General features: G+C 41.6%; 1 protein-coding gene across 9 annotated transcripts in view; it reads right to left on the reverse strand.

Moving 5' to 3' along the window:
• The window catches only part of PDZD2 (PDZ domain containing 2), a 321,088-nt gene that overhangs the window by 40,111 nt on the left and 266,733 nt on the right, over positions 1-14,244 (reverse strand). For all 9 annotated transcript variants that reach the window (XM_038402564.2, XM_038402570.2, XM_038402566.2 and 6 more), the window contains 7 exons: positions 11,458-11,606; positions 10,750-10,869; positions 9,184-9,298; positions 6,806-6,879; positions 6,405-6,630; positions 4,991-5,108; positions 2,353-2,485 (listed from right to left, as the gene is read on the reverse strand). In XM_038402564.2, the coding sequence (XP_038258492.1) occupies positions 2,353-2,485; positions 4,991-5,108; positions 6,405-6,630; positions 6,806-6,879; positions 9,184-9,298; positions 10,750-10,869; positions 11,458-11,606 (935 nt within the window). The remainder of the gene's footprint in view (positions 1-2,352; positions 2,486-4,990; positions 5,109-6,404; positions 6,631-6,805; positions 6,880-9,183; positions 9,299-10,749; positions 10,870-11,457; positions 11,607-14,244) is intronic.

Here is a 14,244-nt window from a genome sequence, read left to right on the forward strand (position 1 = left end):
GACCACAGGCAGCCAGGGACAGGATGCTCTAACTTAAACTGTGGTCTAAATAATACTGCAGATCGTGGAACAACCAAGATTTAGGGGGTACAAAGATGGTGTGAAGATGCCATAGCCCCTTCCCCGCACCAAGTTGAGAGTTCTGTGCTACTGTCTCATCATAGAGTTTATGGTTTATGTAAGGTCCAGGAAGGTCCAACATTTTTCCAGAAGCTGGGAATGGACAATGGGATGGATCACTCAATTATTGCCTGTTCTGTTCATTCCCTCTGAAGCACCTGCCATTGCCCACTGTCGGAAGACAGGATACTGGGCTGGATGGACTGACCCAGTATGGTCTGACCCAGTATGGCTGTCCTTATGTTATGTAGGATGCCTTTTTTGTGCAATGAGAAGAAAAAACAAAATACCAACTCCAGCAAGATCTCTTTTTTCAGTTCTGTCTACATCAGGAGTGTCAAACTTATTCTGTGAAGAGGGACAAATGCAATTATTAATTAGCATATGTCGTATGGGGTATAAATTCACAGCTACATATACTCCCTCTAGGCACAGCAGATCCCCAGTGATATTAATTGAAGGAGAGTGAAAAGATCTAGGGTAGAATATGGTCTTCATTTAGGCCTATATTTTTAAGTGTCACTAGTGAACCTGGGTGCCCAATCTGGGTCTGTCTTTCTTCGCACTATATTTCCCAATCTCCACCACCATATAAGAATCATTCCAACCCCAGCTTCTGAAGTGATCAGCAACCAATGCGCAGTTGAAGGGCCAGCATTATGCTTTTGAGTCAACACTCAATTGAGATGAATGAGGATAGGGCAGGGAGGAGAGTTTGCACTCCTTGGATAATTGTTTCAAGATGTCCACAGTCTCATGGTAAAAGGTGCCTTATAATACTGCAATCAACAAACTACAACACTGTCCAACACAATACATAGACTTGTTCTGCTGGTCTTACATTTTGGGCCCAATTCTGGCTCCCTGTCCCTCGGTCTACCCCAGAGGTTCTCAAACATTTTTTTGTCAACAGACCCCTTTTCAAATGCAATGTTAATCACGGACTCCGAACTGAGAAACTGATGGATAAAGGTATATGTGTACTTCATACAAACATGTACTGTTAGTAATGCTTTAAGGAAAAGAGCATCCAAGTACTTACAGATGTCAGTGAGATGGATGTGCCTGCTTCTTACTGCAGAGTCTATCTATCATTGGTGCGATTGTTGGCATTTTGAGGACCCCTCGCCATGCAATCTCTAAGGATTCCCTGGGCTCCCAGAAACTCAGTTTGAGAACTGCTGCTCTGTCCAATAGATGAACTGCCTCTCCTTCAGTTATCAGTACCTGGCAGTGATCACGGAATAGCCTTGTATGGAGGCCCACTAATGCCTATCATCGGTACATCTGAATTGCCAGAAAATAAATACCCCCTGTGGTCTCTACATTACAAGTTTTGTTACCTCCAGGATAGGAATGTCAAATTATTCTGGTCAATAGGGCAAATTGGAATTCAGAGCACTTGTGCCTTATAAACAGGTTTCCATTTGTATTTAGGAATTCAAAAGTCAAAGCTTTTCTGATCTCCCTAAAACAAATATTTTCCCAACTACTTTCCTGTACAGCCTACAAGGTTTTATATGCCCATGAAATTCTTTGGATGGTAAAATGAAACAAGTTATTATTCCATACTGCTTGGATGAAGGAATCTCTTATCTTTCATCACCAATAAAAGAAGTAATTTGCTTGAAAATAATTATATACTTTATAAATGCAGATATTTTAAAATTCCCCTGGCACAGATTCTGCAGAAGCAAGACATCACGGATTCATTTCTTCTACAGGAAAACTTCGATGTTTGGACAGGTTAACATTTTTAAAAGGTGCTGTATCCATTATTTTATTATAGTTTATTGACTCAATCTGCTGATATTTATCCCTGGCAGCTACTGTTCAAATTCAATTCCACCCAAGTGACTGTAACAATGAAAGTGATATGTACAGTATTTATACTGTCAGCTTCAAATTCATAGGTTTATCACTTAGTCCAACTGTGAACAAATCAACGAGCATGACAACTGGAATATCTCACAGAAAAATAAGTCTGCTCAGTTAAAGCCACAACTGGTGGATAGTGACAATGCTGCAAGAAAGTTCCAACACAACTATGGATTCATAGATAAGAAGGAACCATCACAATCATCTGGACTGACCTCCTTTGTTACACAGTCCATGAAATTACCTGGAGAGAAAATACAATGTTCTCCATTCACCACATCTCAAACATTCACACCCAAATTACAAGAACAAAGGAAAGCAATGTGCAGCTATACGAAACTGTCTTCTCCTCACCTTGGGATTGGGATGACGACTAATGATAAGGCTAACTGGACCCGGACCACATTCACTCAGAATGGCATAGGCTTCACTTAGTGCTGCATGGCGCAGACTCACTGAATCTGCCTCCAGGATCTGGTCACCCCGGCTAGAAAGACAAATACAGCCAGTTAGCACATCTGTCTCATATAAAACATTTGGGCTGTTGATCAGTGGCCAAACTTTTCAAAGACACATATCTGGAAGAGATTTGATTTGGAAAATACAGCCCAGCTCTGGCTCCCATTGACGTGCATGATGATACTATTTTGACTTCATTGCAACCACCAGCAGGATCCAATGCTCCTTTTTTGCACTTACTGTCAGTGCAACACAGTATATTTCATCAGTGCATAAAATTGACTGCACCAGACTAGAGTGAAAGTGAACGTTTGGCTCCAGTTGTAGGTATTGTTGTTTTCTGAGCACAGAAGCCAAACATTATATGCAGACAGGTTATTCCTTACCACCCTCCTACAAAGATACTACACACAGCATCTTTTTAACAGGGTTTGTTTGGAGCTCATGACAGGCTCCAAGCAAGTGAGTTTATGAAACTGTTTCAAATTTGAACTGAAGAGAAATTGGGTGAGAGGCACCCCATTTTCCCTTGAAATTGGGGTAACAGAACCCAGTTTGATCAAACAACGCCTCTTCTGTGACAGGACTGTAAATTGTTAATTTCAGTTCCATCACTTTTGACAGCTCTTGGAATATCGACATCTGGAACCATTCAAAGAACGATAATCATCTAGAGATATTACTGCTGCATTTTCCATGATTATTAAAAACATCTTTAACAGGGATTTTCATACAATCTACTGGCTTTAATTAACTTTCCTTTTAATTTGAATCAATTGTGATGATTAACTGAAATGTAGTTTTCACCAAAAGTCTAACCACCAGAAGCAAATTCAAATGGCAGTTGATGTCACGTAATATAATTTCAATAGTCCATAATCTATTTTGGTGTGTGTGTTGTACAATTTTTTCACTGCTTTGACAGTCTGTATGTTTAGAGAGGCATAGCCTAGTAATCCAAAGACACAAGTCTTTATTTACAAAGAGGCAACCATATAACAGTTAGAAACGGGATAAATCTGGAACCATTTACACACACACACACACACACACACACACACACACACACACACACACACGTTTGAGGGGGCTCAGATAAGTAGGATCTGAATCCAAACCCTCTCTTGTTTTGTAAAGCCAGAATCTGACTAATGAGGTTTTGTGAAACCAAAATCAAAACCACCTTCAGAGCTTTACCATATGGAATCACAAACTGCTGATGAGACAAGATGTCTCACAAAAAATCATCTCAAAAAGTGAGCTAGAAAACTGGGATGCGTGAATGGATATAGCCAACCACTTACCCTAATAAATGATGCAGCTGTTATACACAGACATAGCTAAAACTGGAGAAATTTTTGAAATGTTGGGTTTAAAGGTAAGCAAGTGAATATTAAAATATTGTCTCCTGGAAAAAATACATTGCTTTTCTGGTAATAATTTTGACCATTTTTGTCAGGGTTACAACCAATAAATTATTTCCTCTCATATCCCAGGATCACGTTACTAGTTCAAGGTCCTCATAATAGGTGAAATCCACTACACCCACATAAAAAGAGTATTTAGGTTCTATGCACATGGAGTGTAGAGAGACTCAGGTGGTGAAATTCCCCTCCCCTCCCTGACCCAAGGCTCCTGAGCAGTACTGCTGCAAACCTCTATATTTTGGGTGACCAGATAGCAACTGTGAAAAAACGGGACGGGGGTCGGGGGTAACAGGCGCCTATATAAGAAAAAGTCCCCAAAAATAGGACTGTCCCTTTAAAAGCAGGACATATGGTCACCCTATCTATATTGGGCCGCAGGATCAATGTCAATGTGAGTCTTGTGGCCTCAGCCTTGGCCCATCTCCGTTGTAGCCTTCTGCCTTGACCTACATGGGGCTGGCACAGAGCCATTCTCCACAGCATATAAGTGGGCCTGGGCACTCTACCCAAGCTGAATCAGCTAGGCAGGAACATAGAAGCCAGAAGGACCTTGCTGTATTTTCAGCCAACAGCTCTTAAGCCAAATAAGGAAATCTGAAGTGGAATATAAAATAATTTCCGTCGCTTAATCTGGTGCTGCAACCAGAGACACAATCTGCTGCAGAAAATTCCCACGGCTCTTTTCAAGAAAGTTTTAGGTGACTAAACTTTAACAGAGCTGCAGAAATCTCCTGCTGATTCATTTTGACTCTGACACTTGACATTAAGTTTCATTTCCTGTTGGTTTCAGGTTGGACATATATCATTAGGCTTTGTTGCCTCTTGGAATCACTAAAACAGCAGCCCCAGGACTATGCAACTGTCCATATCATATCAAAGAAGGCTTTGCAATGTTTTCAGGTATTTTTAAATACCCCTTTGTAATTTTTTAATGTACATATTCTTACTATCTTGCTGTGATCATCTAAGTCACTCATCAAAAAACCCCAACTACAATGGATTTTTTAAAGAACTGACCTCATTGCTGAAAATGAGTCTTCAGGCAGATTTCAACATTATGTTGTAAAAGTACACCAGCATGTTTTTGCTTTCAGTTCATAACTAACCTTAATCTACCATCCATTTTAGCCACCGAGCCTGGGGCCAAGCTGTGAATGTATATCCCTGGAGAGCTATTTTCCAGTGAGAGACAACAGGCACCAATGCCTAACCCAACCCCTGGCTCTGCAAAAAACAAACAAAGAAAGAGGAAAAACTGTTTAGTCCCTTTTGATTGTAATCACACAGGACACCTGAGTGTTTATGTTCCAATCACACTGATAACCAGGAATAGTGCATTGTTTCAGAGCTGGTCTTTGGGTACCATTCAGGAAGCCAAAACCACACTGCAATTAGAAGTGAAAATATTTATCCTTAATGACTTTTAGGAGGTCTATGAATGAGAAGACCAACTTCAACCTCACCCACGACACTACTCAACTCCATGACCACATTTCAGCCAGAGATTGCTTTACAGTATCTCTCTGTAAAATACCTCTATCATCAGGAACATAATGTGGCATCTGCTTTGTCTCCAGATGTAACACCGTACTGTACATAATAAAATATAATTGGTATGTCTAGAGGAATTCAAGAAAATTTAAACAAGAAAGTTACTTAAACCATGTTTCTCAATTCCATTACCATTTGGTTAAATTCTGCTATCTGGTTTAAGTACCTGCCACCAAGGTCTGGCACAGAAAGGGCCTGAAGAAAATTGGTTGAGGAAGGAGAATGTTTTCTGGGGTTCAGTTAATTTCCCCATTCATTTTCACTTTTTCTCCATCTCCACTAATGGGCTCCAACCCTAACAGAAGCAGTAATTATCCAAAATCTCACAAGAAAGGATGCTTTTCAGGAACGTTTTGTCTAGACTCTTCAGTTTTCATCTGAAGCTCTGAATCTTCTGAGATGCATCCATCACTGCTCCTTAGATGCTGCACTGAAAATTCCCATGTGCTATGATCCGTAATCACAGAAAATACCATACATTAACTAGATAAGTATACACTGACAATTCTGAGTGCACTGCACGGCTTAAGTGATAGCTCTGTGGAGGTTTATGAGAGGAACATGAACATTTAGAGTCTATGGGAATAGTAACTACGGAGAAACCTCCAGACAAATTAGCCCCTCACCCCAGCGGCACCTGACTCATCGCACCACCTCCCAACCCCAGTAGCACAAGGACCTTCTCCTCATAAGACCCTCAACCTTATTTTGTTGGTTGCAGATCAAAAGGGTGGAAACTTTACAAAGGACTCTTGGATATGATGGGTCAGAAGATGATTTTTCAGTCAGTTTGCAGTTTGCAGACTGAACAAGCTGAGAACTTCTGGATGAAACTGGTATGGGAACATGTGTTAGGATGAAAGTATTAGCCTGTGTACTAGGAATTCACTGGAAAAAACACATTCAGATGGATAACACCCGTTTTCCAAAATAGTTTAACCAGCTGAGCGGTAATAAACTTTCTTTAACCTTTGTTGAGCGTCACATCCATGATGATCCTGTCCTTTGGTCCTGGGCCTTTGCGACACGAGGAGAAAGTGTCTCCGTCTTCAGAGCCAGGTGCAGGAGTTCCTCCACTCACACTGGAGCTTGGGGAGCTTGATCTGCTCATTAAAGTGGGAGTTGGACATGGGGTGAGGCTCGGGCTGCGTAGTCTCGTGCGCACTGTGAGGGTGACTACACCTTTCTTGAGTTGCTAAAAAAGGAAGAGAATTTATTAGACTATATAGACACCTGACGCACAATAACGCATCATCCAGTGAATCATCTGTACAATCAATTGTGGCAGCGGAAAATAAAACCATGATGTTAAACTGTTAACCAATGAGAAATACAGTCTCTCTCTCTTACTGTGTCTATAATTCTGTTACCTTAAATGTCTGAATGGCCTCCTGATGGGTCAGCCCTTGTAAAGATTCTCCATTAACTTCTAGAATTTCATCCCCTGGCAATCAGATTCAAAAATCAAGTCAGCATTTACACTTGGATAGAGTATAGTAGACAGATACAGGACTGCTCCTGGACATTCGCAAAGCAATGGGCTACCACACTGTTTCCGATTTATTATGCTAAAAAAAGCTTTTAATTGTTTTCTATTTATTTCCATTTGCTGTAATGTGTTTGTAGTTAATATAGTGCTGAAGTAGTGGAGCACAGAATATTCTTCAACCGTGATTCTTCACCTTCAGTTTTTATTATAACAGACCAATTGAAAATATTCTGGACTTTAATTGGAGTCAGAATGTTTGGAGTGGAAACTCCCAGTGTGGCATCTAACAGGGGCCCATGGTCTCTTCACGTCGTTCCCATACTAGGACATCCCAGGAGTTTGGGAATCAGAGTGGAGCATAATGTTATGGCACCCATATGGCCATACAGAGAAAGCTGGCCCTACGCCCACACACAGAACACTAAATGGCATTCTACATAGTACACAGAGTGTTCAGACAGAAAAGCGAGCTAAACACACAGAGGTGGCCAACAGTCCATGACACCTTCACCCCAAACAAGTCCCAGAGCTATGTCTGCTTGCTCAGTACTACAAGGCTTTGGGTCACAATACTTTCAACCAGCTATGCTGAGCTACTTCTTTCGAGGGAGAAAAAGAGAGCAGGATCCAGATCTCTCTTCTCCAGTCTTACACACCCCTACATCTGTGCATAATTAGACAGCGCACTATCATCTGCCAAGCCTTCCCTCCACCTTTTCCTAATCCAATGCAGAACTGAATACCCAAGTGCTGAATGGCCTGTGATTGATTAGTGGAGGATTGTTAGGTTTATGGGATATCTGGTAACTATTGGCTTCTCAGGGCCAGTGCACAAAGATTACATAGGAGTGCCTTCCTGAAGAAGAGACGGCACTTGCAGTGCTATGTCAACCGGCATTTTAAACCCACGATCAGTTGGTACCTTTACCAACCAGTCTAGTATATGAGCACACACAATGTCATGGCTAATCGATGTGAATCTATACAGCTAACCTGAAAGGCAGAAAAGGTGGTAATAAATCAGGCCACGTCCATACTTTACTATCTAGCGGCATGATCTTATTGTCTTTTTTGTCCTTCCTCTCCTCTTTCCAACCCTGTGTCTGGTTAGACCATTCTCGTCACGTCAGATCTACACAGTAAGCTCAGCAGGGCAGGGACGGTGTTCTCATATGTTGTATGAAAGTGTCCTGTGCACTTTGGGGGCTCAAAAAAACTAAACTGCAAAATCCCAAAATTGACCCTCTGAAGAACATTTCTTTGTACACTTCCCCAGGCATGAAAAGGCTTCCTGTGGATTATTCCTTCTCTTATTTTGTTCTCTTAAAGCACAACAAAAACCCAATAGGTTGAGTGGTCTGACCAACTTTCTGTTGAACAGATTGATAAGATGAATTCACATGCTGATACCCTTCCATTGGTTTCCAGGCGCACAAGTAAGTTGAGCAGCTATAGTTTTTCAGCTGTGTTGAACTAAATTGGCTCTGTGGCCTTTTACACAGAATTGGATTCTCCCCACTATCTGTATAATAAGATTCCAGGAATGTGACTCTGTGTGTGTCATTCTGAGGCCTAAAATGTCTATTGAATCAGTGTGAAGTGGTAGAAGCAGCTACAAGCATGGCTGAGAGCTACTTTTGTTAGAATATCACCAAACTGAGTCATCACTGGCTTTTGCTGCCTGTTATTGTCCAGTGTTTAAATTCTCAGCCATTTTGATTTTTTACAAATTACACCATGAGGTGTACAGCTACAGTAATGCACGTCTTTATGCCATGCCAAGAGTCCTAGACCACTGTGATATCAGAGATAATTCAACCAATCATCATCCTTACTCTACAGCTAATTTTCATGCAACAATTGGCTGTCTGAGGGAGATTTCACAGATGATGGATTACTTGTCCTAACTGCCACACCCACGCACTCAACTGCCACCCACACAAATCCACACAACTCTCCCAGCACAACCATCCACAAAACAGCATAACCAGCATACTCAATAATCCCCAAAACACATAGCCCTTTACTGTAGCACACCCCCTTCATTCGCCACTTGTGCAAATCCACACAACTCTCCCAGCACAACCCCCAGACATAAGATCAACACAACCACCCACAGAAGACCACAAACAGATTTGCAGTCTGCTACTCTCCAATTTTTAAGTTCTCAGCCATTTGGGGCTTAAAAAATTTTTTTTTTAAACACACGTGTTTATGAATTACCCCTGTGCAACAACATGGGCTTTTAGCTTCTAGTACCTTCTTTAAGTCTTCCATCAGCAGCAGCTGCTCCATTTGGGAATATAGTCTTCACAAAAATCCCCATGCGTCCCCGAGCAGAATCCTGGCCTCCCACAATGCTGAATCCAAGACCCTAAAGAGACAGGAAGAAGTGATATATTGATGGCACCCAACTGTGTTATCATTTATCTCATAAAGGCTGTTTGATAGTCCAAGAGGAAGGAAACATGACAATCTAATTAGCTGATGGTGAATTATGCTGTGATTTTATTCTCCACTCTCCCCTCCTGATCTACTCTCACTCCAATAGTATCACTCAGCCTGAAAGTAGTCATAGTCATCCTAAAAGACAGAAAAAGTTTATTTTATGTTATCATGGTGCTATGGTTTTATGTTAGTCATTTCTACTTCTCCAACTATAACAGCAGTCTCCTAAACTGATGGATTGTGGAATTCCCACCCAAGAGACCCATATCCAGGATTAACTGCAATTTATTCTGCTATCATAGATGTTGTATTTCCTCAGGAAAGAGAGAAATGTAAAAAGATGACATAAGGTCATTGTTGTAATGTTAGCAGAAAGCGAGTGTGTGTGTGAACATTTGTTTACTTAAGTAAATAACGAATTCCATATTTAAAGACATGTACGTAAACATTCCCCCAGAGTCTATTCCCCTCTCTGTAAATGCACGTAACTCCTTTTACTTTGTTGGCATGCTTTCATCTACGAGAGACAGTGGGAATTACAGCCTATGCTGTAGACGGTTTGGTCCTATTACTATCAATGGGAATTACAGCCATTGAGATAAACAAACCCCTTCAGAATTATAACTTCATGAAAAATATGGCCGTGAAGAATACTAATCTGCTTGTTACACTAGTATCGTAAGTATGAGATGAAGTTATTTTAATGTTATAGCACGTTGGATGCCCCTGTAAAATATATTAGCACCTCGTGTACATGCAAACATGATATTGCACACACACATCATGGGAGGCATGGTGGCCTAATGAAATGCCTGGGGAAATAATCAACCTGGATTCTAGTCTTGGTTCTGACTCTTAACTTTCTATAATTTTTAGGCATTCAGAGTAAGGGTGGTGATTGACTGACTTACCTCTGCTATCACAATGTTCTAGGTAGATACAGTATAAAAACAGACAGATTTTCTTGTGCAAGTGGGCTATTGCGAATGCAAACAGGTACTTAGCTGAATGAATACCTGTTTTGCATACTCGCATTCATATCTGTAACCATGCACTCATTCTTATTTAATATTTATATTTCCGTAGTGACCAGCGATCTCAATCAGGATCTGGGCCACAACATGCTAGATACTGCAAACAGACAGAGGAAGATATCGTTTCTGCCTCATTCATATTTTGCAGGCATGACTTAGGCATTCAGGTTTCAAAATTTGGCTCTTAAGTGTTTATTATTACTGATCATCACATAGAATGAAACAAGCGCATGACAGATTTACTTTAACAAACATTCAGAGCTTGATTTTCACAGGCACTGAGGTTCAGTGGGAGTTGAGCCCAGAAGATCAGGCCTTTGTGATGCTATGCTAAAATCCTCACCTTGCCTTGTCCTTTCATCAGCACAATGTTGGAAATAATGGATGGCTGGGCCAGTCTCCATGGAGATTCCACCTGAGCTGCACTCAGTGAGCGGGTGGATTTCTTCACAATATGGTATTCCTAACAAACATCAGAAATTAAATTTAATTCATTCTGTTTGAATGACAGAGGCTTCATGGGGAAAGTTCTGATATAGTCATGGACTAGACAAAAATTAAAATGGCTATTGTATATTAATATATACACCTGGTGATAAACTCCTGGCCCTAATGCCATTGACTTCACTATGGCCAGAATTTCATATTATATCTATTTAACGTCTTTTATAATGTAACAATTAAAATTTTTTATTGGTAAACTGAGATACTGTGTAGACTCATGATCTATAGAAGTCATGATCTTCTGAAGTAACAACTATACCATCACTAACTGAAAGAAAGAAACACACTGTTTGTTTAAATAGTTACACCTCTTTAACTACAGCATATTCATGCATTACACTGGCACAGTACTTATGTTTCCCTCAGCAACTATAACAGCCTTCTACTTCCTCACAGCTAAAGTCCTCCTTTAGCTCAAGTGGTAGGTGCTGAAGCCTGGGGTCAATTACAATCATTTCTATCAGCTTGAGGAAAAACCTTAGACTGAGTAAGGACCTGGGAATTTAGCTGTAAATCATTATTAGGCAGAGTAAATAGTATAACTCACCTGCCTTGTTCCTGAGGATTCAAGCTGCTGGGGAAGAGAATGTTTTCTCCCTCCCCAGGAATATTTCACTGCTATTTCATAATTTGATTCACCATTCTCCACAGTCAGTTCATCATTTTCTCCCACAGATTCTAAACGGGATCCAGCCCCTGAGGGACAACCCAGGAATGCCATTTATTAGACAAACAGCAGCACCTTTTAATTCTGACATGTCATGTCATGGTTGACTTTTGTAAATCATAAATAAAACAATACTACGGAGCAGCATCCAGTTGGGTAGCTCAATAATTTCCTGTGGAAGAGTTAATTTTGATTGTTATCAGTTACTGATGTGCATTGCATACAATTCAAAAGATGCAGGAGCATTCCCATCTCAATCTCATGCTGACAAAAAATTTTTTAAAAATCTATGGCCAATGCAAAAATCTTAGGTTCTGTGATTAGCTATAGTAAACAAAATGAGATAAAAACAGAGAGTGAGCCAGAATTCTGCTGACTGCACTCATTGGTGTGCACAGCTCACAAGCTTTTTTTATAGTTTACAAAGCTGACACTGTAGTTGCATTCATGTCTGAAAATGTCTCATCATCCTGAAAGTAATTTTTCAGGAATGGAAGAAGGAAAATGGTGCCAAAAAACGTGATTTGCCTTCCTTTCTGGCAACAGTTCCAGTTGTTTTAAAAATAAAAAAAAAAGTAAAAGTAAAAGTAAATGTAGAGTTAGTGTAAGGTATTGAACCATTTGCCTTGAAGGACACCCTGTAATTAGCCAAAGAGTATCCCAGTTTTTCATACTCCTCATCAACGTGCCTCCATCATGACCTGAAGAAACCACTCACTCTATCCACCTAAGGCCTTGTCCACACTTACAGCAGTGTGTAGGGTATCATAGAATCATAGAATCATAGAATATCAGGGTTGGAAGGGACCCCAGAAGGTCATCTAGTCCAACCCCCTGCTCAAAGCAGGACCAAGTCCCAGTTAAATCATCCCAGCCAGGGCTTTGTCAAGCCTGACCTTAAAAACCTCTAAGGAAGGAGATTCTACCACCTCCCTAGGTAACGCATTCCAGTGTTTCACCACCCTCTTAGTGAAAAAGTTTTTCCTAATATCCAATCTAAACCTCCCCCATTGCAACTTGAGACCATTACTCCTCGTTCTGTCATCTGCTACCATTGAGAACAGTCTAGAGCCATCCTCTTTGAAACCCCCTTTCAGGTAGTTGAAAGCAGCTATCAAATCCCCCCTCATTCTTCTCTTCTGCAGACTAAACAATCCCAGCTCCCTCAGCCTCTCCTCATAAGTCATGTGCTCTAGACCCCTAATCATTTTCGTTGCCCTTCGTTGTACTCTTTCCAATTTATCCACATCCTTCCTGTAGTGTGGGGCCCAAAACTGGACACAGTACTCCAGATGAGGCCTCACCAGTGTCGAATAGAGGGGAACGATCACGTCCCTCGATCTGCTCGCTATGCCCCTACTTATACATCCCAAAATGCCATTGGCCTTCTTGGCAACAAGGGCACACTGCTGACTCATATCCAGCTTCTCGTCCACTGTCACCCCTAGGTCCTTTTCCGCAGAACTGCTGCCGAGCCATTCGGTCCCTAGTCTGTAGCGGTGCATTGGATTCTTCCATCCTAAGTGCAGGACCCTGCACTTATCCTTATTGAACCTCATTAGATTTCTTTTGGCCCAATCCTCCAATTTGTCTAGGTCCTTCTGTATCCTATCCCTCCCCTCCAGCGTATCTACCACTCCTCCCAGTTTAGTATCATCCGCAAATTTGCTGAGAGTGCAATCCACACCATCCTCCAGATCATTTATGAAGATATTGAACAAAACGGGCCCCAGGACCGACCCCTGGGGCACTCCACTTGACACCGGCTGCCAACTAGACATGGAGCCATTGATCACTACCCGTTGAGCCCGACAATCTAGCCAGCTTTCTACCCACCTTATAGTGCATTCATCCAGCCCATACTTCCTTAACTTGCTGACAAGAATGCTGTGGGAGACCGTGTCAAAAGCTTTGCTAAAGTCAAGAAACAATACATCCACTGCTTTCCCTTCATCCACAGAACCAGTAATCTCATCATAAAAGGCGATTAGATTAGTCAGGCATGACCTTCCCTTGGTGAATCCATGCTGACTGTTCCTGATCACTTTCCTCTCCTCTAAGTGCTTCAGGATTGATTCTTTGAGGACCTGCTCCATGATTTTTCCAGGGACTGAGGTGAGGCTGACTGGCCTGTAGTTCCCAGGATCCTCCTTCTTCCCTTTTTTAAAGATGGGCACTACATTAGCCTTTTTCCAGTCATCCGGGACTTCCTCCGTTCGCCACGAGTTTTCAAAGATAATGGCCAAGGGCTCTGCAATCACAGCCGCCAATTCCTTCAGCACTCTCGGATGCAATTCGTCCGGCCCCATGGACTTGTGCACGTCCAGCTTTTCTAAATAGTCCCTAACCACCTCTATCTCTACAGAGGGCTGGCCATCTCTTCCCCATTTTGTGTTGCCCAGCACAGCAGTCTGGGAGCTGACCTTGTTAGTGAAAACAGAGGCAAAAAAAGCATTGAGTACATTAGCTTTTTCCACATCCTCTGTCACTAGCTTGCCTCCCTCATTCAGTAAGGGGCCCACACTTTCCTTGGCTTTCTTCTTGTTGCCAACATACCTGAAGAAACCCTTCTTGTTACTCTTGACATCTCTTGCTAGCTGCAGCTCCAGGTGCGATTTGGCCCTCCTGATATCTTTCCTACATGCCCGAGCAATATTTTTATACTCT

The sequence above is a fragment of the Dermochelys coriacea genome, chromosome 5 (genome assembly GCF_009764565.3).
Source record: "Dermochelys coriacea isolate rDerCor1 chromosome 5, rDerCor1.pri.v4, whole genome shotgun sequence".
NCBI lineage: Eukaryota > Metazoa > Chordata > Testudines > Dermochelyidae > Dermochelys > Dermochelys coriacea.